At 42.7% G+C, this 25,565-nt stretch overlaps 3 protein-coding genes across 5 annotated transcripts in view; all 3 read right to left on the bottom strand.

Annotated features, from left to right (window-relative positions):
• The window catches only part of rras (RAS related), a 9,335-nt gene extending 1,362 nt beyond the window's left edge, over positions 1 to 7,973 (bottom strand). Inside the window, exons 1-6 of the mRNA XM_083780100.1 lie at positions 7,119 to 7,973; positions 6,692 to 6,779; positions 5,344 to 5,446; positions 4,434 to 4,542; positions 2,725 to 2,843; positions 1 to 1,032 (exon numbers count right to left, since the gene is read on the bottom strand). The exon at positions 1 to 1,032 is cut by the window's left edge and continues 1,362 nt beyond it. Coding sequence (XP_083636226.1) covers positions 945 to 1,032; positions 2,725 to 2,843; positions 4,434 to 4,542; positions 5,344 to 5,446; positions 6,692 to 6,779; positions 7,119 to 7,205 — 594 coding nt within the window. The 5' untranslated portion in view covers positions 7,206 to 7,973 and the 3' untranslated portion in view covers positions 1 to 944. The remainder of the gene's footprint in view (positions 1,033 to 2,724; positions 2,844 to 4,433; positions 4,543 to 5,343; positions 5,447 to 6,691; positions 6,780 to 7,118) is intronic.
• Positions 7,974 to 9,947: 1,974 nt separating this feature from the next.
• LOC310869308 (uncharacterized protein) lies at positions 9,948 to 13,308 on the bottom strand. The gene is made up of 5 exons (XM_083779969.1): positions 13,170 to 13,308; positions 12,720 to 12,820; positions 12,328 to 12,487; positions 11,841 to 11,964; positions 9,948 to 11,713 (listed from the first exon to the last, which is right to left on the bottom strand). The coding sequence occupies exons 2-5, from the start codon at positions 12,810 to 12,812 to the stop codon at positions 10,549 to 10,551; spliced, it is 1,542 nt and encodes a 513-aa protein (XP_083636095.1). The 5' UTR covers positions 12,813 to 12,820; positions 13,170 to 13,308; the 3' UTR covers positions 9,948 to 10,548.
• Positions 13,309 to 14,866: 1,558 nt separating this feature from the next.
• The window catches only part of ap2a1 (adaptor related protein complex 2 subunit alpha 1), a 28,036-nt gene continuing 17,337 nt past the window's right edge, over positions 14,867 to 25,565 (bottom strand). For 2 of the 3 annotated variants that reach the window (XM_083780764.1, XM_083780762.1), the window contains 8 exons: positions 25,463 to 25,534; positions 25,063 to 25,145; positions 24,775 to 24,864; positions 24,424 to 24,547; positions 22,154 to 22,270; positions 21,920 to 21,989; positions 21,343 to 21,477; positions 14,867 to 17,342 (listed from right to left, as the gene is read on the bottom strand). In XM_083780764.1, the coding sequence (XP_083636890.1) occupies positions 17,265 to 17,342; positions 21,343 to 21,477; positions 21,920 to 21,989; positions 22,154 to 22,270; positions 24,424 to 24,547; positions 24,775 to 24,864; positions 25,063 to 25,145; positions 25,463 to 25,534 (769 nt within the window). In that variant the 3' untranslated portion in view covers positions 14,867 to 17,264. The remainder of the gene's footprint in view (positions 17,343 to 21,342; positions 21,478 to 21,919; positions 21,990 to 22,153; positions 22,271 to 24,423; positions 24,548 to 24,774; positions 24,865 to 25,062; positions 25,146 to 25,462; positions 25,535 to 25,565) is intronic. The other variant, XM_083780763.1, reaches the window with a different exon arrangement.

The following is a 25,565-nucleotide window of genomic DNA, read 5'->3' as shown; positions in this document are numbered from 1 at the left end:
AGTTTGACTCATTGCCAACAAATTGCAATGTTTTAAAACTACTTAAGCCCTATTAAAAATGGTCAGAAATAGTCATCTACTAGCTCACAAGGTGTCACATTACGACACACTTTGAGCTTTAAGATATGCATCGTTTTTGATCATTTTTCATTTAAAATAGATTTTTCACCTACGAAATGCCCAATATAGGGACACCAGGGTTAATGTGGTCAAACGAGCCTTGCCCAGCTCTTTGCACAATTACACGCCATGACTTCCCTTGGAGGGACTATAGGATTTTTAGGTCTACCTCACAGCTCAAAGAAGGGATGCGAGATGATGCAATAGTCTCACACAACTCTATTAGAGGATACAATACATTATTTCATACAGTATCCTCCTGACTACATGGTGGTGTGAATTCAAGACAGAATTCGAGTCCACTTGAGAACCGCTGCAATGGCAAACATGTTGTGAAAGGCCAGAACAAGGCAGCTGGCTGACAGCTGTCGGAAGATGAAAGCCGCTATACTCAGAACAAACAAGTGTTTGGGTGACGTTGGCCTTTGATTCAGCATGCTGTTGCCTTCTGCCACTCTCTTTCTCTGCGTCTAGTTTGATCGGGAGCTCTCCCTTTTACATCCTTTTTTCTTTTTCTCTTTACAGAAATGACAGGACCGCAAATATAAAAAAGGTTACAATGATTTAAAAACGCTTTGAGCAAAAAAAGTGCGAATGAAACCATTTGAATTAAAAAGAATAAAATGTTACACTCCATCTTTTTGCTCAGCTCTCTTGGACCCCCTTCTCTAAGCAGTGCCAGCGTGCACACACACAATACTCTCTCCTATCCATGCACCCCATTCCTCTCTTCTCTCCCCACTCTGGTGGACAAGCGGGCCCAGTGAGCAAGGGGGGGTTTGGTCTCCATGGTAACAGCAGAGGAGATGGCGGAGTAGGGTTGGTTAGAGGACAGTGCAGGGACACCCACTGCTCTTCTGCTTCCTTGTCTGGTTGGCAGGGATCGGGGGGCTCTCCGTCTCCTGAAATTTTCTGTTCCCGATACAGTGGTATAACGAGGCATGAAGAGAAAGTACCAGAAGGTAGGGGGTGGGAGGTAGAGTAAGAGAGAAGAGAATTGAGGGAATTAGTTTAGTGTGTGTCACAACTTGTAATTGGAGCTGGGACAATTACTGTAGCTATTTAGAAGAATCGATAAAACTATAAATTAATGTATTATTTAAATTCAGTTTGAATTCAAATATAACCTGCACCAAAATGTCTTTTTCAAACAGAGCAATGGCGCTGGACAGTGGACAAAATAAGGCAGTGAAAATTTACCATTGCATTGACAAAGCTTGCGTCAAAACATAAGTAAACCAGTAAGACGCCCTGAGGGCGAGAAGCACCCTCAACCTAAAGGGCTGAAACAGAGTTTCTTAGTACGCCATAGTTGAGAAGCAACTAATATTAACTATTAATCTGGTGTCAGTGAGGTCAGATAGATGTATTGCTGGCCGGCTCCATATATGCAGATCTAGTATGTCAAACCATGAGTTTGATGAGGTCAGTGTCGTGATCTTCATATATGGAGATCCAGGTGATGAATGATAGTCAGCTCCAGAGCCATAGAGTTATACAGAGTTATGCCATTTAGGGGGTAGAAAACAGCGCTCGAGCGCTGTTCATGCATCCCTGGAGAGTGACAAGCTGGACTTTGAAATACATTGTTTTCAATGAAGGCGGTGCAAATATAAGCAATTTTAGGCATGTGTGCATGACATGTTTTAAAGTATTGTACAGTGACAAGTTGACAACTAAAGTCTCTGCAATGTTTACGTTGTAATATTACTAAAAAACGATCTAAAATAAAGGGATTTAAGGTCATTAAAGCTGGGCTGTTGCCTGAGTTTAGTGCATTCTGCCAACATCCAGTCCAGGACTTTGGGACTCTTCGCAATGCTCTTCGCCAATAGAAGTCCATGTAGAAGAGCCGCCATTGGACTGGCCCAATGAAGTGAACAGAGTTGTCGTAACTGTCTTACTCTATCTATGGCTCTGAGTTATCTTTCCATTTCATCGACAAAATTGATCGAGTACTATTGAGACTATGGAGTATACTATAGAGTCTATAGTATACTCCAGAACATTGCCACTACTAGACATAGTTAGCCTTTGTGGCACTCCAGAGGGTTAATTCCTTTTGGAATTAAGACCTTGGAATTCATGGGGCATGTGGTGCAACTCTGTGTGGGGATCCCTGGAACTTCCAGACCCGCAGGAACGCGCCCAGGATGCCGGCCCGGTTCTGGCAAGCCACCCCGCGTCCGAAACGGTCGAGATTACCGTGTTACCGTGAGGGGTCCGGAACATCCAGACCCCAGGAACGCACCCAGGGGACACTTGATTTTGAAAACCATGCCATTTTCTTGCTCGGACACAGCCAGCCAGCCAGGGACAGACCCAGCCAGGCAGCCAGAGACACACAAAGCTCCTAAATGAAGTGGTTGCACCATTTTAAAAGGAATTAAAAAAAGAAAACGTATGTACTTCTGAGGCCCACAACCACTTGCAGTTTGCACATGAAATTTGGCGCTGAACGGCCCAGCAGTTGGCGAGATTTGATCCGGACACACACGCACACTCTTTCATATGGCAAGACGCCTGCAGAGCCAAGCGGCGCCGTAAAAGAACAATGATATATTCAACTGGGTCATAACTGACAGAATGATTTCTCGGCAGTACCTTATAGCGCGAACCACCTCCAGGAAGGCTTCGTCCACATTGTAGCGGTTCTTAGCAGAGGCTTCCATGTAGTGGATTCTATTCTCTCTAGCAAATCCCTGGGCCTCCTCTCTAGAGATCTGGAACATCAGAGGGAATACACATATTACAGGTCTTGCATCCATTATGTATTACCCTGTGCGTCTTTGCTAGTGAACACGCACTTTTGGTTTATTCTCCAACTCATCATGATTTGACATGAATAATGCAAGAGACAGTGTTATGGATGTACTCTGACGTGTTCATTTACCAATTTGTAACCGAGTGGATACAAATAGAACCAAATGGACCCGTTCCACTTGTACACACTCAGAGTGAACACAGTAAACACACACAGAGGATTGTACAGTGTACAATTTTCTCTTTATGGAAATAATGTCCAGAAATTGGTTTAATGTCTCCGGTGTAGCCCTGGGGCTACATGCGTCATGCTCACTTTATCCTCTAACTGCTACATCAATTTCACATATCAATACATTTAATCTGGAGAAAGAAAGGTTAGTGTAAATATATGCAAGTGCTATAAGTAGATAGCATAGCCTAAGGTTGTTGATAATCATGACTCGCAGATATTACCCCTGCCAGCTGGTAAAGGCAACTGACTTAATTACCCATTTTCCTTTTTGCTTTGTCAGACATCTTTTCATGTGCTTGAGCATGAATACAATCTGCAAATATGACATGAATGGTGACAGCACTATAGAGCGTCGCAGTCCCTCCCCCTTTCAGAACAATGAGTGGCCCAGGAAATGGTTCTCCAATCATTTTCACCATAGGCGATTCCTAAATTATTTATTTAAAGACGGTTACGCGGCGGACAAAGCCAACTCGGATCGTGACAAATCATGACAATGAACACAATGTTTTGGGCCGATCAATTAATTTATAAGAAGAACAACACAACAAGTGTAACCTGCCAGTTTTTTCTACTTTCTAATTATTTGTTTGGCCCAAAACATTGTGTTCATTGTCATGATTTGTCACGATCCGAGTTGGCTTTGTCCGCGGCGTAACCGTCTTTAAATAAATAATTTAGGAATCGCCTATGGTGAAAATGAATGGAGAACCATTTCCTGGGCCACTCTTTGTTCTGAAAGGGGGGGGGACTGCGACGCTCCATTACAAATAGTCTTTCAACATTCCAGATGATCTGCAACTAAGTCATTTTAACTTTATTTTATGCCAAATACAGATAAGTATGGGTGTGTGGAGCAGTTTTACGTAGTCACAGGTTTTAGACATGCCCAAAACACAAAAGTGATATGTTCATGTGAGTCTGTTACCAGTTATGCCAAAGTTGAGTACGGCAAGGAAAACAGTATGAAGCTGCCAGAAGAAAAAGAAAAAAAGTGAAAAATATATGTATTTTCCGATTAAATTGAAATGATGAACCAGACCAAGTGGTCCATCCACATAATCCACATATCGTCTTGCGTTTGGATCTGGCTGTGAGACCCGTCCTCTCATTTCTAAAACCTGATTTATACATGGTTGCACGCCAGTGTCACACACCAGAAGTAGCCAATCTACAAGCTCACGATGCATTGCGCTGTGATCTTGTAGATCTGCCATTTTCTAATGTGTAAATCAAGACTAAGCCGCCCTATTTTTGTGTAAAAATAAAATGCCTTCAGAATTATTCTTTTAAAAAAAAATCAGGGCAACATTACCACTCGCTGTTGCTCCAAGTCTGCTTTGTTTCCAACCAGTACCATGGGGAAATCATCTCGATCCTTCACCCTCAGAATCTGCGTGTGGAACTTGTGGATCTCATTGTAACTGTTCAGAGGAAAGAGGTAGATACATATATATTGTATCCAACCAACCCATTACTGAATACAGCGGTTCTACACCGAGTTATGATGATTCCTATTGTGTGATCAAGTCCAAATCAAGTGATGTCTTTACATTGGGAGGTCATGAGTGGTTCTATCTCTACTGATTTGCGTTGTATCCCCCAAATAATTTGCAGTGCACTACATAGTGGTTCTCAATGTAGGGGGTCTGGGGACTAAGCTACATGATAAATACCGGTAGTTAAACTTCACCATTATTCCATTTACAAGAAAGTATAATTTCAGAACGAAGAACATGCATGAAATACATGAATTACAGAACATTTTGACCAGAGTTCCACTGTTCCACATAACAGTACAGTATACTGTTAGGGAATTCTGGACCATCTAAGAATTTAATAAAAAAAGTCTGTGGCTTAATTATATACATATCAGGGTCCTTGAAATTAAAAAGGAGTTAATTTACTGTAACTCTCTCAGAGTTAAAATAACGTTCACAATTCTAGTGTGGTGTTAAAGGAAAGACTTAACACCTAAAAAGTACCATTTTGAAAATAGCAATGAGAGGCCAGCTCATCGCAGCTTCACCACATCATACACCATCACTTCACTTCCTCCTTCTACAGTAACCCAGCCCTACACTGCCATCACTCAACCTCAAGCCCATTAACATGCAATGTCAAATTCGGAAGTAAGATTTCTTTTTAGATAAATGTAAACGTCATTAACAAAAAAGAAACCGAAGACATTGGGAACATTCATTCATGCACACATTTTCCATTACCTTCCACTGTCGTTTAGGGCAAACACTAGTAAGAAGCCTTCTCCAGATCGCATGTACTGCTCCCTCATAGCCCCAAACTCCTCCTGACCTGCTGTATCCAAAACTAACACACACACAAACACAGTTAAGTAAACATCCTCCGCTGCCCTCATCTTCCTCTCTACCAATAAGCAGCCAGATGATGGTAGAAAATGTAAATGAAAAATACATCTAATGGCTCAAATGGAAAATAATTCTGTTCTGAGTTCATTAGTCTGAGCTGAGCTGTTGAAAAAAGAATTGATCATTACAACAAGCCATAGGAGAATTGCACACATAGTACACAAACTAAATTAAATGGTGGCACACAATTAAAACAGTAAAGGCTTAAAACATGATTAAAAGGGGAAATAAAATGGGAATTAAATAGGCATTAGGGAATACAAATGTTTTAAGTTGTTGACCAAAAGAAGGCATCAAAAGGGAGTAAAAACTTGTGAGGTTTTTGGGGTGTCAGATCAGGCCATACTCATCTCATTAATAGCTGTGCTAATTAAGAACCAAAGTGCAAAAACTAAAAACTAAAACTCTGACATGACCTGCTAATGAGTTTGTATTGATTTTGTACTTTTTGCTTTCATCATAGTTATAGTATCGATTTTGGCTGCTTTAAAGCAATTCGGTCTACAGATTTAAATCAGGTTGTTTCTACATTTAGTTGACATGTTCGGCTAAGCTTGAGACCTCACCTCAAGCAGAGAATCAAGCTTTGAGCATTTGGGTCCACACATTAGGGCATTATTCATGCACACTGACATGGCATGAGAAATTATACAAGATAATAGCAACTAACTTGGTGACCCAGACCAGGCGCTTGTCAGGTTAAGGCCCCCTCAAACGACTACACTACACCTTAGCCTTAGAGCATCAACATTGGCCAAGTGCAAGTCATAACATGGGTATGAATCACACACACACACACACACACACACACACACACACACACACACACACACACACACACACACACACACACACACACACACACACACGCGCTCTCTCTCTGCCGGTACTTTGGGCTGGCAAACTGGCATGCTTCTTCTCTTACCTCACATACAGGGAGCGGCCACATGGTGTAACAACGTTATGTACTAGCCTACTCAATAACATCTGGTCAAATAAATAATAGCCAGAAACACTTTTGATTGATTGATTTTGAAAGCCAGTGCTACCGCCTATATTGTCACACATCATGTGTATGCATTTGGAGGGATGGGACAATGCGATCAGGCCAAACCAATGACTCAGTACAGTAGGCTACACTCTGAGTAATGCATGTTGTAATGGTCCCACTCCTTATGATACTTACTGTCTAACCGGGTCTCCTTCCCGTCCACCGTACAGGTTTTGGTGTAGGAGTCCTCGATGGTCGGGTCATAGTCGGAGACAAAGTAGGACTGAAGGTTGAGAGATTAGAGGTTTAGGAGAGAAACATTCCGTTGTGCGCCCTTATTTGCATGCAAATGTCTTGGTTTGTAAATTGCAGGCCAAGTTACTTTCAGAGAACATTTTGAGGCAGGCAGAGGCACACACTGGAGCTAAACCTAATAATTATACACAAGTAGGCTCACGTTAATATGTTAATTCCCTCACACACACTCCAAAGAGTGCGCAAAATTGTTCCATTTGTAGTAAATTCTTTGGATTTAAATTAACTAAATCTGCTTCATTCAAAAGGACTATAAATTATTTTTTTTCATGATCAGTGAACCATGCCCTATAGTTGTCACACTCACCTGAATAAACTGGATGGTCAGAGCACTTTTGCCCACTCCGCCTCCACCCACGACGACCAGTTTGAATCTCTCTTCGTCTCCAGACATAACGGCTTTAGTACTAGTATTACTACAGGTTAAAAAACGAAATCTAAATGTGGCCTTTACTGAAGACGCCGAAAAGACTGGGAAAAAAACACTTGAAATCGTCGAGATGCTGAATTAAATGAGACCAGAAAGTTATAGGGCCCAAAAAGAGAAGTATGTAGAAACCTAAAGCATGTTACTCATTTGTTTTGTTCTAAGCGTGTACTGTTGTCTAAACAGTCTGCGACGGTCAGTCCAAACATTTTCCCCGATGGCAACAATGTATGCAACAATGTAGGTTTCTTTGTAAATTGTTATACTTCCTCGTTGTTAGTTTGTATCACTTCCATTCACATCTGGATCGCGTCCCGCTGGTACCGTGGTGGCAGTCTTTTCTTTTCGCGGAGGATTAATAATAATAACAATCTTTGTTTAACAATCAAGTTTCTTGCCCCGGAGAAAAACGCCTTCCGCACCCGCCTTAAGTAAATTCGTCCCTGGTGGTGCCAACTTTATGACTCTGGATACAAACTCCCTTCGATCGACCCCCAACCCCCGGCAGCTACAAATCTTTCCTTTTCTTTTGGACAGATCGCCGTATCACTGTGCACGGAAAACAAATTATCTTCGGTTTAACTCGCTTTTTCGGAACGATCGCCTCATATTCTTTTTCGTCGTCTACTTCTTCTTATGGGTGGCTTTTCTTTTTTTGTTCGCCTCAGGCAAACTTTTTCTTCTCCTCAGTCAAAGGTTTCTCCTCTCGACATCTCATGCGTATGTTGGAGGGAGGAGGCGTGTCGGCCTCTACCGTTTCCTCTAATAAATTCTCACGCATCCCCCTCCATGCTTCTCTAGGGCGTCACTGGCCAAAAAAAGAATAGATCTACAAGCTAACAATGCGTCGCATGGCGACGCGTTTTTAGCGTATAGATCTGTTTTCTTGGCGAGCTACACCATCGTACTACAAATTATATAGGCTTTAGCTCCTCCTCCACCTCCTTATTTGGTGATGTATAGTGGACATTACACACATACTGTATGTAGTCGGACTCTCTTTTATCTCTTTTGTATTTTGTCCCCAGACAATAAGCAATTAGCAACATTGTTTCAACACTCAACACTAAACAAACCAACATACCGGTAAGTGTTTAATATCTGCACATTTATAAAGTGACAATTTAATTACATTTTTAATACCAAACTGTCAAATATTACAGCTACATAAGAATGAGGCAAACATCGATCTGATCGGCTATCAGTGGAACCGAGTCATTGATTGATTGACGAATTTATTAACAGATTGGAGAATTACAGTAGCCTACATTTAAAGGACAACTCAAAACTAAATGACTCAAACTACATGTATGCTAACAATTCCTAGTGCTTGTGACGGTAATTTAATATAATGTCATGTCCACAACCCATTGCTCATGAGGGACAGACGATGACGCTGTGTTGGCATAAATAAATACAATAGTTGTGACTTCCGAATTCTCACTGAGATGGAACATGAATGCAGAAGTAGAATGAGGTTTGCGTCTGCGCACACACTTGATTGATTGATTGAAATATTTATTAACAGTTTGTAGAATTTACAGTACATTTTAAGCACAAACTCAATACAAAGACTGTCAACTGTGAGTGGACGACCCAATTAAGCATTACACTTGTTTACAACAGGGTCCACAAAGAACAGAACAGGAATTCATCATATGGGAAGCAAAAAAGGGAAAAGATACAATATACAGTGAGGGAAAATGGGGGGGGTGGGGGGGGTGGGGGGATTCAGATTTTACAGAGGCCAGTTTCGAATTGCAGCCATCCGTAGGTGCCCTTTGAGAGCGGTTTTGAAGGAGTCAAGGGATTCACATGTCTTAATGACTGTTGGTAGGGCGTTCCACATTTTGGTCCCTTGTTTGTGCCGAATCTGGGTTGTACATGGTTTGTTGCACTCCCTCTGGTGTTGTGGGTGTGGACTTCGTTTACATTAAGGAAGTATTTAGACAGGTACATGGGTATCTTGGTGGTGTATCGAATCTTCACACACACACACACACACACACACACACACACACACACACACACACACACACACACACACACACACACACACACACACACACACACACACACACACACACACACACACACGTCAATATGTCAAGCAAAACCCAATAATGTTTTTTATATATATTATTTTTATAATGGGATATGTAACATTAAATAATCTTAATGTCCAAGGCAATATTCTATAGTGCCCTGTTGAAAGACCTGTCTGGTCAAAGGAGTTGGCTCGTATTTTGACAAGCTAATTAAATAAAGACATTTGAACTTAAATACCGGTATAGTTTAATCTTTCCCTCCTTGTTTTCATTTGTCTTGGGCATTGTGGATACAGATCAAAGCCAGGAAATCATGTCATTTTAGATTTGACCTGCTATGGCAATGGCATATCTATAGCAACATGAGGTTTTTTTAAGGATTTAGAACAGTAGGCCGTTTAGATTTAGAACAGTGGTTCTCAAAAATAGCATGCTCACAGCATGCCATTGCCTCACTTTGAGCTTGTACATGGACTATTTTTGAGTGTATGTATTGATTATGTCAAATTTTCCAAGATTCTTTAAAAATAGCAGATCTGTGTATATAAAGTCAAAGTGGCGAACTAATTTCGCTGGGGACCCGCAGGAGTCCTTGAGGGGTTTCCCAGTCCCTCTGTTCTGACTCAGTTATCAGTTAGTGTACAGTGCCCCCTGGCGGAACTGATAACCAGAGCAAGTTGGAGTGGAAAAAGGTAAAAAGACCATACTATAGGTACTGACAGATTAAAATATGTTATCTTTAATCAACACTGATTTCATTACAAGCCATAGTGCCAAAATACCATCCTCAAAATATTGGCATTTCATAAATAAAACAAATTCAAACACATTGTCAGTCAATAAATAGGAAATGAATATACCGGTAATAGACCATCATTCCATTTTTATAGGAAGACACTGCCCTCCGTCATAAAATGCACGAGTACAGCTCTTCCTCAGATAAGGTTAATAATAAATAAATTAGATGAAGCATTCCTTCAACAGCTACAAAAAAATATTAGACATGCAATCTCATTCCCCTGATAGGACACGGCCGCGCGCACACACACACACACACACACACACACACACACACACACACACACTTAAATCTTGAAAAAGTGTGCCCCAGGTTGTGTTTATAGCCACATGAACCCCATAGCATCCCTATTCTTGGAATGTCATAATAGGCGAACAATACGCAAAAATTTAAGTGGTTAAATCTCGCACACACAACCCCCCAACCCAAACATTTCAGTTCTTAACAGTGGTCCCATCACCAATCAGCATCTGTAAGGCAGGGCGGCCTGTCCCATTTTGATGCGGGGGGCGAACAGCACACCAAGCATCATCCTTTCCCCCCAGCCCAGCAGCTTGTTGAAGGTCAGATTGAGCGGAGAGAGGAGGCCCGGTTCCTCCAATGAAGTATCCTCTGACTCTGCCATAACAGACAGGGCCGGCTTGGTGTCCGTCGAGGGCTGTTGGTCTACTATGGCACTGTGCTGTCTGTCCGCTTTCCCCCTGCTCATGTCCCTGACTATCTTTCGGGCTGCGCTGGGCTCACCCTTCTTTCCCGTGTTATGAGGGCAACTGTTTTTCTTCCCCTGGGCCCTTCCCTCTCGCTCTCCCTTCCCTCTGCTTTGGGCATACTTGGTGCGTGAGTCGCTCCGATCCCTTCTCTTTGGCGCCTGTGCAGGGGAGCCGACTGCTGCTGGATGCTCAGCACTCAGCCTTGTTGCCTCGTGCACAGCTCCCATCTCCCTCTTGTGGACAGTTTGGGAAATAGCAGTGCATGCTGTCCGCCTGGTGTTGTTGCTCTGCAGGGGTTTCGGGTGGTAGTCAGGAGGAGTGGGGGCGTTTCCCGGTGGAGACAGGGAGAGGGTGAGGCTCTTGCGTTTGTCTGACAGAGAGGCAAAGCCTGTTGGGATTTGCAGCTGATTGGGCTTTGGTTCTGGTTTAGCGGGCTCACAGGGACTCAGAGCTGGAGGGGACTCACATGGCACCTGGACTTCTCTTTGGTGCTGGTTCAGGTTCAGTGTTAGGTTGAGAGTCCTGAGTTTTCCAGAGAGTGACAGGGTCAACGGTGATGTGTTCCTCCGATCTTGCTGCATTTTTCCTGTAAAACTCTGAGCGTTCTCAGCTGAACGAAAATATTTCTGCTCTGTGTTCTCTGCGTTGCGCGAATTCTCAGTGTGAACTCTGGCGGCCTCGATGAAATCACTGGTAACGTGGGTGCCCTGATAACTCATGTTGTTGCTCATGCTCTGATTTGCTGACTGCGGAATTGTGCATCTGTAGCTGTCATTGTCGTTGGTGTCCACAGATGTGATTGGCTGGGCATCTGCGTTGCTGTCTGAGCTCTTCCGATTCAAGGTGCCCTGGAACTGCTGCAGCTGCCCAAGGAAGTTGAAGTTTGGGGAAATCGAGGGCCGGCGATCTTTCACAAACCTTCAAGAGGGAGATACAACATGAGGTCACGACTAATGTGAGGATAGCGTCTAGTTTAGGAATGAAATACGGTATGAATGGATACTGCTATTCTAACAATGTCACAAACATAAGAACTAAAACCCACCTGTAGGCATGATCGAGGTCCATCCCCAAGCTATACATGATGTAAGCCACAGCCAGAGCAGGGGAACGAGAGATGCCCGCCGCACAATGAACCAAAACTGAACACCCTGAAGACATGGCGCCATCTGAGAGACGCATAGATGGAGAGCAATGAGAGAGCAAGAGAGAGACAGAATTTAGGTCAGTCTTGCAGTTCAAAACCAAACAGCAAAACTGCATAATGCTAAATTGTGTAACACTCTCATGAACCACTCGCCCTATTTTATAACGATGGTGTTGTGAAAAGAGCATCTGCTACTTTTGTTTTGCCTATAACATGCCCAAAATAGGGATGCCAAGTTGAAGGCGCACTACTAATAACACATCTATCAACAAAGGGCGTGCATTAGGAAAACGTCTTCATTTGCAATAGTGTTCAGACTGTTCACTGCTAGATCAGCAGCTATTCTGGCGGGCAGCGAATAATGCAAGTCTGGCGTCATCCTCACCAATGAAACCCAGCGCCTTGGGGATCCAGGGCAGCAGGTCGTCTCGATGGGAGTCGTCAATGGGGATGCGTAGGTACTGGGAGCAGGGCAGGAACGTGGGCTGCGGGCTGCAGCGGCTCACACTCAGCACATACGAGATCCCTCTTGCACTGAGAGCATCCTGTATTATCCAGTGAGACAAGAGGGGGGGGGGGGGGGGGGGGTGAGCGAGAGAAGACGTCATTGTTTTGAGTTTGCAGAGGAATGCATATTCAGCTTTGCAGTAAGGGTTCTGCAGGAATGCCTTTGCAAAAAACAGAGCAGGGTACCAGGTCTGTCCAGTCCTAGCCGTGTTTTAGCACTATTTGTAAAGGGAAAATCCCAAAGGCTGACCAGAAGAACACCATTATTACCTGAGTAACATCAGTCTCAGCACCCAGGTAAAGATGGGGCAGGATAAGAGACAGCGGTGGCCGCTCATTGTCTCTCTCTCTGTAGAAGACCATCTCTATGTCTGAGACAGAAAACATGTTGCATAATTATACATTTATTCCAGATAAGTTATTTTAATTTAATTGACTGTCAAACACAAAATCAAATATAACTTTTACATTTCAAATAAAATAAAATAATATTGCATATTAATTTTGCAAATGCATGGAATAACATTGTTGAAACAACATGGTATACTAGTATGCAATAGTTACTACTGCAAGTCACTGCAAGTGATTGTTGAAGACGACGTGGTTGTTGCAGAAGCTGAGAAGCCCTTATCATGCAGTTCAGTTGCACTTGCATTCTATATCAATATGCATACCGAGTAGCTTAAGATAAGTCATCTAATATATTTTTGATTTACTTACAGTGAGAATTACTTTCCTTTTTTTTTCTTCAAAACTGCAGATATGCACTGCTCAAACAAGACTTCCTCGGCCAACGTAATATCGGTTAGTTAGATCACTGCAGCGGCTCGGTGAAAATGTCACTATAATCCAGTCCAAGAATTCAGATCATGGAGAAAGTCGTTTTTGCAGAAGATTAAACAAATAAATAAATCGAACTAACGAACCACGAACGTCTATCGTCTCCTCTTGCCCGTCCTCTCTGCGAATAACGTTGTGTATGTGTTGTTGTCTGTCTTATACCTGCTCCAGGGGGGATAGCGATGAGGTAATGCTGTTTCTGGAAGCTAAGAATAGTCGCATTTTGGATGTGATGTCATTTTCAGCCAATCAGCGAGCTGAGTGTCAGGGTTACACCAGCATTGGTGACTCTTACGAAATCCGTGAAGCTGGATGGCGCCAGTTTAGCATTTACAGGAGATTACAACAGTCATGATTTGGAAATAAAATCAGCGCCCTCTGGCGTCGTATAATTCAGCGGGTCACCTGTTTTGGTGTAACACGTATCCTCCGACACGGTGTGTACACGCTCAATTTGCAACCACGTCATCAGTTCGCCGGAGAGGACCTCGGCGTTTTATTGTGATGAATCGTACCTTTTGATTCACCAGTTCCCACACCCTCCCGACAGACACTATTGTTACAGACGGGAGGGGTATTTGCAAACACGCAGCTGCCTTGTCCACTCACCAGAAAAGCATTTATTTTAGGCGTAGCCGACTTGCGCAAAGACATGTATTATCCCATGAGCTAAGTGTTTGTGCGTGTCATGTATAAACAATAATCCCCCTGACTGTTCATTCCGTATTGCAATTGCAAACGTTATGCGTCATTAAATAGGCTATGCCTCTGCTGTGCGTGTGAGATCTGCACTGCAGCGCAAGGAGCTGCATCATTGCAGAACAACCCCCCCACCCGGCCACCCCTCATGACACTGACGCACATTTTATTGCATGAATGACACAAGAGCCCATCTAAAATGACGCCGACTATAAGCATTTACTTGCTTAGTTGGTTGCATCCGATTTCTTGTAGTTGCAGACTTCTTTCAGCGCCCAGTGCAGAAGATGGCATAGTTTGCCTTGATATGGATTGGATGGTGGAGAATGCCAGGCAGGACGAACCAATAGAGGACAGTACTGTAGGTCTTCAGAGGTTGACCTACAGAGGCTGAGTATTCCCAATGCACATTCGTTGGTTAGGATAATGATTAACCAAGAAGCCGTTATTATACATGACCATGGGCTACAACATTATGTACCTGCAGATACTAATCCTAGTTTTAGGATATCTTTACATCATTGCCACAGCATACATTCTGGATTCATGTGTGCACCTATACACGTTCAATATAGGTTTACATTACAATACGTCAAAGCTGCACAATCAGAACAAATAATTCATTGAAGATACAAACATCACACACAGTTGCTGTAACCTAGTTAGATAATTTAATTTGTTTATGTCAGATCCATCATAGCTTCCTCTGTATCCTGTCCCCAGCTGATGAATGACATCATGTTCCTTCATGAATCAGTTGTTTGGCCCAGTGTCTTCACTGTCTTCAATAAAAGCATACTGCTGTGTGCAATGAATGCTTCTCATGTTTCTCATTCATTCTCTCGCGCTCACTCAAGAATGAGACGGTGAGCACTGTGTAGAGTATATGGCATAGTTTTACTTTCACATTATTCAGTACAGAGTAAATCTTAAATCTAAACACAGGTATTTGACAGTTTTTTTTACACCGATACACGGGGCTGCTTTAGCTAGCGGATACTGCATAGACGCACACACACACACACACACACACACGCACGCCCGCCCGCACACACAATGACAATGACTATTTGTTTCCACTACAATGATCAGTGTCCTGTGCACATAACACGGGACGTGATACCTGTTGAACTAATATGACCATGTATCATAAATGTCATTAGCTTTTCCTTTTTTCTCTCTGTGGTTACATCGAACCTTGCACACACACACACACACACACACACACACATGCATACAATGCCCACCCTTAACGACAATCCCCTGTAGTTGCAACTGACAGTTGGCTGTCATATTGGGCAGCCTGCTCTCTCCCCTCACATGAGTGTGTGTGCATGTGTGTATATGCATGTGAGGAAGGATAAAGCTGAGATCAGTCTTAAACCTGAAATGTGAATGCACACACAAATAAGTGCCATAGGGTACACACACCTATGGAAAGGTGTCAGCATTTGAAAGGATTGACTCTTTTTCCATGAATCACAATCTTCTCCCAATATATATATATTTTGGTGCGTAGTCAACGCACAGGTCTGAGAAATGTTATTTTATGGTAGTGATTGTTCCGTCAGATTCTCCCCTCGAAATATTAAGGATGAGCCAAAAGAAATGTGAAAGAAAGCAAGACCGCCATTGCCTCGGCTGCTGCACTCTTCATGTGCAAGTCAGTGGAGCTGGGCTCTCGTCCCTCTCAGCTGGGGCACCGCCAAGGAGTGCAATCTATGCTTTCTTAGGATAGACCCACCACGGGCAGTCAGGAGATCGAGGTGAGGTCTATCAGACCCCAGAAAAACTGACTTCCAAATCTGTGGTCAAATGTCATTTCGGTAGGACTCGTTTGATCTGATCGTTAGGGTCACGCTTGGGACGGCTCCAAGACATCTTTGTGAGCTCAGAGGAACGTGCCGGTAAAACATCTATTTGTTTTAACACTGTAAACCTGGACAGCTACCCTGCTACTGCACTTTAACTCTCACCAACTCCCCCTCTCTCTCCACCCTCAGGCCTCCTATCCAGATTTCTTTCTATGCCACTCGTCACATACATGCTCGCCAGGGATGAACCCAGAAAGCAAGAAAACATACAAACATCAATAACACATAAAAAAAAAAACACACAAAAAAACAAGTTAATCAAAAAATAATAAAAGGCTACTCAATTAACGATTTCATAATATTTAATAAACACAAATGGAATCATTATAGTTTCTATATAAAGTACTGTGTATGGTGTAGCGGGGGGGTGATGGTAAAATGTGTGTGCCGGGATTATGGAAGTCTCCGGAAGCCTCCTAAAGTGCACTGGCCATTTCCACTGGAATTATTGAGTAAAGGGGGCGGAGACCGGGTATGTGGGGGGCTTTGAGATTTTCTACGAGTATCTCCGCAATAACGTGGATACTAGGCAGGCAGGGGGTAAAAGTGTGTAGTTTGAGACCTCTGATGTCAGATTTCATTAGTGTAATTCTGCGTGATTCTGCGTAATTCTGTGTAATTCCCGCCCACCACCATAGTCCAGCATGTAAAGCCCAAATGTGTGAAACCATGTATGTGAACATGATGTGTGTGCAGAGTAAGTTCTCCCATTTGCCTTCAAGATATGGTCTACCATTTGAAATTATGTAATAAAAATAAAAATAAACTAAAAAATATCCCCGATATACCACCTTACCCCAAGTGTGTGTGTGTGTCAGCGTGGGTGTGTATACACACACACGCAGACACAGACACGTGTGCCAGCTGTCATCACAACTACAGGAGCAACTCAGGGTTGGATAGGCAGGACGGAGCGGAACGGAACACAACGCCACGACTCTGGGAGCACATGCGCACGCACACGTTCATACACACACACACACACACACAGCCATACACGCCACATACACAGGTAAACACCGATAAAAACAAGATTCATAGCGCTCATGATAATAAACAGGAATTATAGTAGAACTGGAATCATAATTTGTGACAATAATAATGACATTAATATGGCCGCCGCGGCTAGCGACAGCTGCTTTTTCCCTTATAGGTAGGTTACACCTCTTTTTTTTTACTCATAGATTCTTTGTTGGAGGAGAGAGGGGACATGGGACAAGGGGACGGGGGCATTGGGATTTGTCCGGGCGAAGAGGATCTTGGAGGTTTTGAAACGCTGGTCTTGTAGTTTCATCGGCAGGGGGACACAGAGCACGATGGTCCGGGTGCTGGGGGAGTGGGGGGGGGGGGGGGGGGAGGGCGGGAGTCGGGGTGGTGGTGAAAGGATTTCGGACCCCCGCCTTTAGAACTGTTCTGCCAGCAGCTCACAGAGACGCTTGGAGACTGTGTCCTTACTGCAGCGCAGCGTCAGACGGTACATCTGAAGGACAGGTAGACATACAGTCAGAGGACATTGTTGAGGGGCGCTAGCCCCTCCTATATACAGGTTTAATGTCTGTTTTTAGTTAAACAAACATTAAAAACACCATTGACAATGGACAGAGTTTAATGTTTGTTTAGTCGCTAACAAACATTAAATGTCATTAACAATAAATTGATTTTAATGTTTGTTTTGTCCGTGTTTGTTGACCAATACATCACCTAATCATAGCAACATGAGTTAGACTTTAATATATTAGCGCCCCTCACTTCACACACGTGTGATTGTTTCTTTAACTAGCCTTTGTAGATGTGAAATAAATCAAGCTTGAGCAACTGCATGGCCTATTTGTTACCCACAATTAAACAGATTTCGTGTTTAATTAGGTTTGCCGTTAATTTAATTGTTCAAGCTTTTTTTATGCCATATCATGGAGGGCTGATTGCAATTTGAGAGTTTGTTTAGGCCAACCAAGGTTAGACTACATCCCATAGCCTATAAGGATGATTGCGCTGAGATTGACTACTTCATTGTTAGGCCAACCACCTACCTCTCTCTCTCAAAGTGGGGTCCAGTGTCTGTCAGCGTTTCTTTAGGGGGCTTACGTTTAAATAGACCCTTACATTTGGTTACATATGTATTGTCAGAGTTAAGGGAGGTCCTTGAAATGTTTAAGTTTGAGAACCACTGCTCTAAGCTAGTGGTTAACAAAAATAAATACAATATTACACGAGAGGGTGTGGTTTAACGTGATTATTGCCACGACAGTGATGCGGTCAGGAACGAGACGTAGTGGAGTTCTGCAAGCATCACTGAAGTGGCAATAATCACGTTAAACCACACCCTCTCGTGTAATATTGCAATTATACAACAGTTACCCTTAAAACTAAGAAAATCGCTTTTCTTTACTGACAGATGTAGTCACTACGACCACAAATGTCCCAAGAAACTAGCTAGCCTAGCCACCGAGTTTACTAGCGCTCTGGGAGAACAGAGCAGCTGAATTCTTTGTTTTGATTAGGTGGTGAATGGTGCTGGTTTAATCCACGGCTAGAAGGCTGTTTCAACCTTCCTCGAAACGACCTGTGGTATAATTTAATCATATCTCTCAAGCCTGCTAACACCAGAATCTGTCAGCGCCCCTGCCTTAAACATGTAACGTTGTTGTTAGTAGGAACAAACACAGAAGCACCCGGAAGGAAGTGGACTGAAAAGTGGAGGGGCCAAACCAGAGTTCCTGTATAACACAACAAATGTGGTCATTCAATGATCATACTGATGTTTTGATGTTACTGATATCAGCTTTTTCTTTACCGATATTAGCTTATTCAATCATGAAGTGTTGTAGTTCTGTTTGACCTTGTGTTTTGATGTTACTGATATCAGCTTTTTCTTTACCGATATTAGCTTATTCAATCATGAAGTGTTGTAGTTCTGTTTGACCTTGTAAATGCTTTACTATAGTTAATAGTGTGAGCTGATTTAAGTGTTTAGATGGGACAGCATGGATGTGCTGCCTCTATTTGGACAAGCAAAGGTTTCACACCTTCACAAGGAGCCTGGTCTGACTGTACACCTTGTCAGTGGGACTCCCTTCATTAAAGGAAACACATTCAATTATAGCAAAATTACCCACTTTGTTAGATGTAAAAATAGTGGTGAGATATCTGATTCTTCAATAGCTGGTCCATGGATGAGAAATTGATATAAAAAAATGTATTTCCATTGCACAGTGAAACAGGTCTCAAAGTCTCTTTTAGAACAAGGGAAACAAAGGTTTTGGCAATATACATAAGATTACAAAGCTGGGCACAGCATTTTAATTAAATTAAATATTCCAGTTGATTTTATAATTTGAATTAGGAAGAAGATCCAGACTGGATCTGCGGATCCGGATCGGCCCAAAAAATACTACGGTACTTAAAGGGTACAAAAACACATGGAAGGCAATGCTGTCAGTCTGGGATATTTTGGTTAAATATTTTTGGCAGTAAATGAGTTAACTCCTTTAGCGCCATCTAGTGTTAGCATGCACACACCTAAGAAATGCCGCCCGTCCACTCTCACTCTACGGAGCTTCCTGCCCTCCTGGGTTATTCAGGAAGGTGGGGGCCTTTGTGAGGAGCACATAACCACTCGCATTAGCTCATAGCCCTTAGCTAGCATTACAACCAGTTACATTTGCTCAGTGATGTTGTGGTACAAACTCACAAATGATTTACGATCGTCGGGTGCGTGGCGGCCCACCATGGACAGCTCTCGAACCTTTAGAGATACAGTGCTTTGAAAATCCTGTTATAATGTAGGCTCAACAGAGCTGGATATAAAAATCCCAAAGCCAGTGGGGACGGAGGCTCTCCATACTAACCGGAGCGATGCTAAAAAGGTAAACAAACAGTCAGCGCTTTCACATATATGGAGTATACGGTTGTCTACGAACATACGCGTAGATAGCACCAGTAGGTACCGTTAGCCTAGCTACGTTTATAAACGTGGATTGCAAAGAAAAATAATGGTTTAGCCGCGCAAAATACAAGGTTCACTCCTATGCCTCGATTCCTGGCTTGTTCGCCCAAGTTTATTTTTTCTCCTTTGAGGGGCGCTAGCCCCTCCTATGCCCAGCTTTCCAGGTCTGTGTGAACACAAACATTGGCTTGTGATTGGCTGATCACCCCATAGCGATGATTTGATTGGGTGAGCAAAGTACATATTGAAGATAGATAAAAGTGAGGGCAGAAAGTGATTGGCCGCATTGGACTTCAGGATAAAAAGTGAGGACAGAATAGTGAGGACGCCAATTGTGATTGGCTGGAATGTGATGATGTATGATTATGCATGTACAAATTTGTGGCAACAGGCATTCTGATTGGCCAGTATGAGATGATTCATGATGATGTACGATGATAAGAGTGCCCCCCACTTCACATGGGGGTGATCTTTTGTAAAATCAACAGCTGGTTGACTTTATGTATTTAATATGCCGTACTGGGTTTTAGAATAGGCAGAATCTGCCTTGTTTCCCTTTGTTTATGTTTATGTGCTAAAATAATGACTTTGAGACCTATTTCACAGTGTAATGCAAGTTAGAGATTGCTATTTTTTACTACTATTACTACTATTTGCATCATGACAAGGTGTCTACAAAAGCCAAACCTCTACCAAAGTATAATTTTGCTTAAATGTGTTGGTATGACATCCATTTTCTGACAACCAGTTTATTTATTTTCTGAACCATATCCTAATAATCAATTGTATGTTGTGGTGCAGCTCTAGTCCATAGCTCTAATGGCAATTAGTATTGGCCTTTGTATTGGTGAGTAGCGAAAACATTTTTATTTTCGCTACAGACGAGAGGCTGGTCTGCATTTCATGCCAGCGCAGAAAGAGAAATATAACACAGCTCTAATGCAAAAGCATTAGAGCTATGGACCAGAGCTAGTTCTGGTGTATCCCATTAGCATGAAGATACACACCAGTGAAGGGAAAAACTGAAATTGTTCTTCATAATGTGTTGGTATTGATTCGGCTGTGACAGTAGTGGCTCTTGCTTTGCTCTATCAACAGAATCAAGCCTGAAATCATTTTCCCTCGCTGACTAGAACAAAATGGCCTTCCTTAGAACACAGTAATTTTTAGCTTCTTATCAGAAAAGTAAAACGTGGCCACACTTCTTGTGCTTTGACAATCAAGGCAACATTTAGTCAGACAAAATAAACTGCCAGAAAGACTGAGCTTGAATGTCCTGTGTACAATACGTCTGGCAGAGGAGCAGGGTAGGGGCCCTAAAACAGCAAGTACGGTACCCAAGACATGACTTTGTAGCTAGACAAGCAAGCAGAGACAGACAGACAGACAGACAGACCACACAGAGAGAGGTGAGACACTTACCACGACACCAGGCTTGGGTTTCAGCAGCACATAGATAGACACAGACAGCAGTGAGGTAAGCCCTGACAGCAGCATGGTAATCAAAGACAGGACAGTTGTTTTATGTCCTTACCTGAGCTTGTGCGTTGGGCTCAAGTCTGAGCAGACAGCCCACCTGCTGACCCTTGGTCTGAATGACGCCAGCGCACACATAGTTCTCTGGATTAGGATCCACGTTTTCCAGCAGGGCACATCCCAGACCCAACAACTACACAAACACACAGTTAATGGATGTTTGGCATGACATGAAGGGAGAGATAATTTAATTTCATTCCATTTATTAGTTTATTTGTATAAGACATCACGTACAAACAAAATGTATCTCAAGCAAAGAGAACTTTACGTCGCTATGAGCTAATTTGCATCTGTAGTCCCTGGGCAGGTGAACAGAAGCAAAAACCTGTCACTCAATCACCAATACAAATAGACTAATAACCCATCATCCTCACCAAATAACCTAAAATCCATCAAAACAACACATAGGCTACACATATCCAAAGTTAGACAGGAGGTAATCAAAGTGTTGGAGCAAAACAACACGTAGCAGCATTATGGATTATCTTTTGCACTAAATGTTGAAATACAAAACTAAGTTGTCAAAACGTATGAGTAGAATCAATATTTAGAAAGTGGTCAACATGACTGTGTACCTTAGCCTTAAGTACTTCTGTGTCCATGCCATTGACGGCCTTAAAGATCTTTTGTGCTTCTTGCTGGGGCCTGACAAGAGAAGGGAGCAGACTTTATTAAGGGAATTAAACACCATCAACACAGTGTGAATGCGTGTCAGAAAATACGAAAGGAATGATTAAATGTTTTTGTTTGTAAAAATGTACTTCACATATTAGCACATTTTCAACTAGGTTCTGGCAAAACACACGTACTGGCTGAGCTGTTTCCAGCGCTGAAAGAAGTCATTTGAGGCCATCTCAGTGGGCTGGAAGAACTTGTTGATGGTTACTGGCAGCTTGAGGGTGATATTCTGCAGAGCACCTCCATATCTGCACCAAGCAAACATAAACACACACACCACGGCCCAGACAAAACATGAACTTGGGACAATACTGTAGGGCGGATGGTCTGTGTATCTATCTGCACATGGTTTGTGTACATATAACATACATACATAGTAGATAAAAGACAGGTATACTGTAGGTTTAGGCTTTAGGGTCATGGTTTGTGTACAATGCAAGCAGTGACAAGACAATGCTTCGTATTGACATTAGGGAGGTAACAGTTAAATATAGAACCGTACGCCATCCATGGTTCAATACACACTTAATTGTTTTACACAACATTTTCCATGGTTTTACGTGCACTTCTGCCGAATTGATTAACTGTTTTTAATAATTTTGTTGAGTCATGCACACTCCTGGAAGTATATTCCATGACAAAGAGATGAGCATTAATGCTTATTAAGCAAATCACTATTCTGCAGTGATGTAAATAGGTTTTCAATGTAATGGGTCCCGGGATGCACAGGTGGTCATTCAAATGAGTCCCAAAAAAATCTTATGAGTCCCAAAAAGAATCAGTGGTGCAACTCCGTGTGGGGGTTTGCGGGGTGGGGGGGAGCCACTTACAAGGCCAAGTGCCAGGGCATGAAGGCCATCGATTAAAGGTTAAGGATGATTAATTTTTTTTAAATTTAAAGGCGAACATTGGTTCAGAATAGTGCTTCTTAAATAAATAATCACAGCTTTAAATAACAAAATATAAGTAGCTACTGTTGTAAAATATTGTAAACATGTCTGTAACATGGGGTCCCAGTGCAGAGATGAAAATCATAATGAAATGGCCTATAGGACCCTGTCACCCATAGGCTAATTCATATACATTTAATTTGGGGGTCCTTGAAATTAAAATGGCTGAGGATCACTGGATTAAACTGTGAGTTAATTCACAGACAATACAATGACAGACAGCCTACATTCATTTGTATAGCCCTATGTTTCTGTTCTGCCTTGTTTGTTTTTGTTCTGATATTGTCACAACTGTGATATGTTCCTTGTTTTAAAATTTCTTCTATTGTTTATACTGTGCAAATTGTTCAGCACCTTCTAACTTTGTTTTGAAAGGTGCTTTATAAATAACATTTATTTTTACTCACTTACATAACTTTTGAATGAGGGCTTGGTTTAGAAAAGCCTATATTTTGTGCTAAAGTAATATATTGAATAACATATAAATGTAGATGTTAAGGCTAGACTGGCATAGCCTATGGCATGGTGGGGCTGCAGGACTGAGGACTCTGGAGATCAGTCAAGTGACAAGTGTAAAAAGCATTTTGTACAATTGTGTGTCAACATTGACCATGTTATGTCCGCATTGATACAGAAATGAATGATTATTAAGCGAGCGACGCGTGGTGTAGAGTGAGCGCGCTCTGGTGCTTGGCTACTAGCATTTGGCTAGCAATATTGGCCACGGCTAATACGGACAATTTACTCTGTCAACTAACGTAGCAGACGATAGCGTGGTAAATGGTGGAGGAGTCCTGCAGTCTATGCTGTTGCGTGGTGTTGTTTCGTGAGTTTATATCCATGAAGACAAGTCACGTTGGTCTTAACACACGGGCTCTGTGTGATAATAATCCTGAATCACCGCGCCGGCCGAGTGTCAGTGAGTGAGAGCTGTCAGTGCGTGCATGCGTGCATGGAGCGGAGGAGGAGGGAGGAGGCAAAATAATCAAACCATGGCAAATGGCAACACAACTACTATACAGACAATACAAGTCTGAGCGAGACGTTTGGGGAAGGTTACCGTAATGACTGGAAAATTGTGCAGAGGAAAAACGGTAAAATGAACTGCTGTGGGCCGCGCTGGTCAGAGTACAGTAGTGCATCCCGTGGACGCCGAGGTTGATGGTGTAATGCGTCCCAAAACTATAAAGTGCGTTTTGGGACGCAAAACGCACCCTAGTTACATCACTGATTCTGACTCTTTGTATGATGAAAGGCCAGTCATTCTGCAAAACATCAGAGGACATCCAGATGAAAACACTTGACCACGTGACCTCTATCAATTTGCCAAATGCAGTAGTTATTGTTTTTGTGAGTGTACAAATGTACCTTAAGCTTGGATATGTGGCTAACCGTCTCACCACTGTAGGAATGGGGAATAGATGCGTTGTCGCCGTGTGGCGAGTGCGTACCTGAATTTGATGTTGAGTAGCGGAGCTTCAGAGAAGTCGTTGATACATTCAATGTTGAGGACCTGCTGCACTTGCGCACCTCCCTCTACTAGAGGCTCCACTGGCTTGGTCTGCACGTTGAGCTGTGGACCTCGGCAGTCAAGGAACACTGTCTGAGACACACTCCAGCTGCACGCTGCTTCAACATTACGCAACACTGCTTCAACACTACCAAACACGGCATAGAAACCATTATATTTTATAATATAGATGACAATGTCAGCTGCCTGAAATAGCCGACTTACAAGTTTAGAACTTGTAGATCTGGTATTTTTGATGCATCACTCCGCCACTGAAATTTGTAAAGGATATCAGACTGCAGATCTCCAGGGCAGCTAACTGTTGTTGTGAAGCCGGCGAACTGCACTGATGTTTTGTTCCCGTAGAAAAGGTACATTCTCCCTAAGTGACACACACACGTATGACACGTATGGCTCATTAATGCACACAGCAGAGACTCTGGTCTCGTATTTTATTAATGGCAATACAATTGTTCTATTCTGGCTTAATTTATAATTTGTCAGACAACAATCTCATTGACAAAAATGACATATTTCCAACTTGCGTGGAAGTGTAAATCTGACTTCATTGCAGACTCACCCAGGTTCTGACGGTACTCAGACTTGATGCCGATCTGCAGCAGTTGGTTCTCAAACAGCACACCGTTGTTCTTGCACACAAACCTAATGGGTGACAGCAGGACCCAACCCAAGAACTTTACAAGAGGCCAACAGAACTATCATGCGGACATGTTAACATGTTATCCAGGAAACCATAAAATTGCAGTTTTGTTTTTGTGACCTATGGAGTGCAATGACAAAAAGAAGCCTGGTGTTAAACTGTAATGGCAACATTTGAAACAGATATCTGTTACGAGAGGACAAAGCAGAATGTGTGGTGTGCAGTTAGAGATCTTACTGTTAGCTGAAGACATTAGAGAAACCCAAAGGAGAGGTGGCACCACTGAGCCAGGGGGTAAGAGAGATGGGAGGGGGCTTACTTGTTCAGAAGCTCGTCAGCCTCGGGCAGAGGAGGGGCGGGATCTTCAGAATCCGCAGAAGGGGGAGCAGAGCTGAGAGACCAGACAACAAGTTGGATGGATG

This window comes from Protomyctophum parallelum (assembly GCF_964188405.1).
Source record: "Protomyctophum parallelum genome assembly, chromosome: 13".
Taxonomy (NCBI): domain Eukaryota; kingdom Metazoa; phylum Chordata; class Actinopteri; order Myctophiformes; family Myctophidae; genus Protomyctophum; species Protomyctophum parallelum.
The sequence above is the reverse complement of the archived record's forward strand: the minus strand, read 5'-3'. Positions and strand labels throughout refer to the sequence as shown.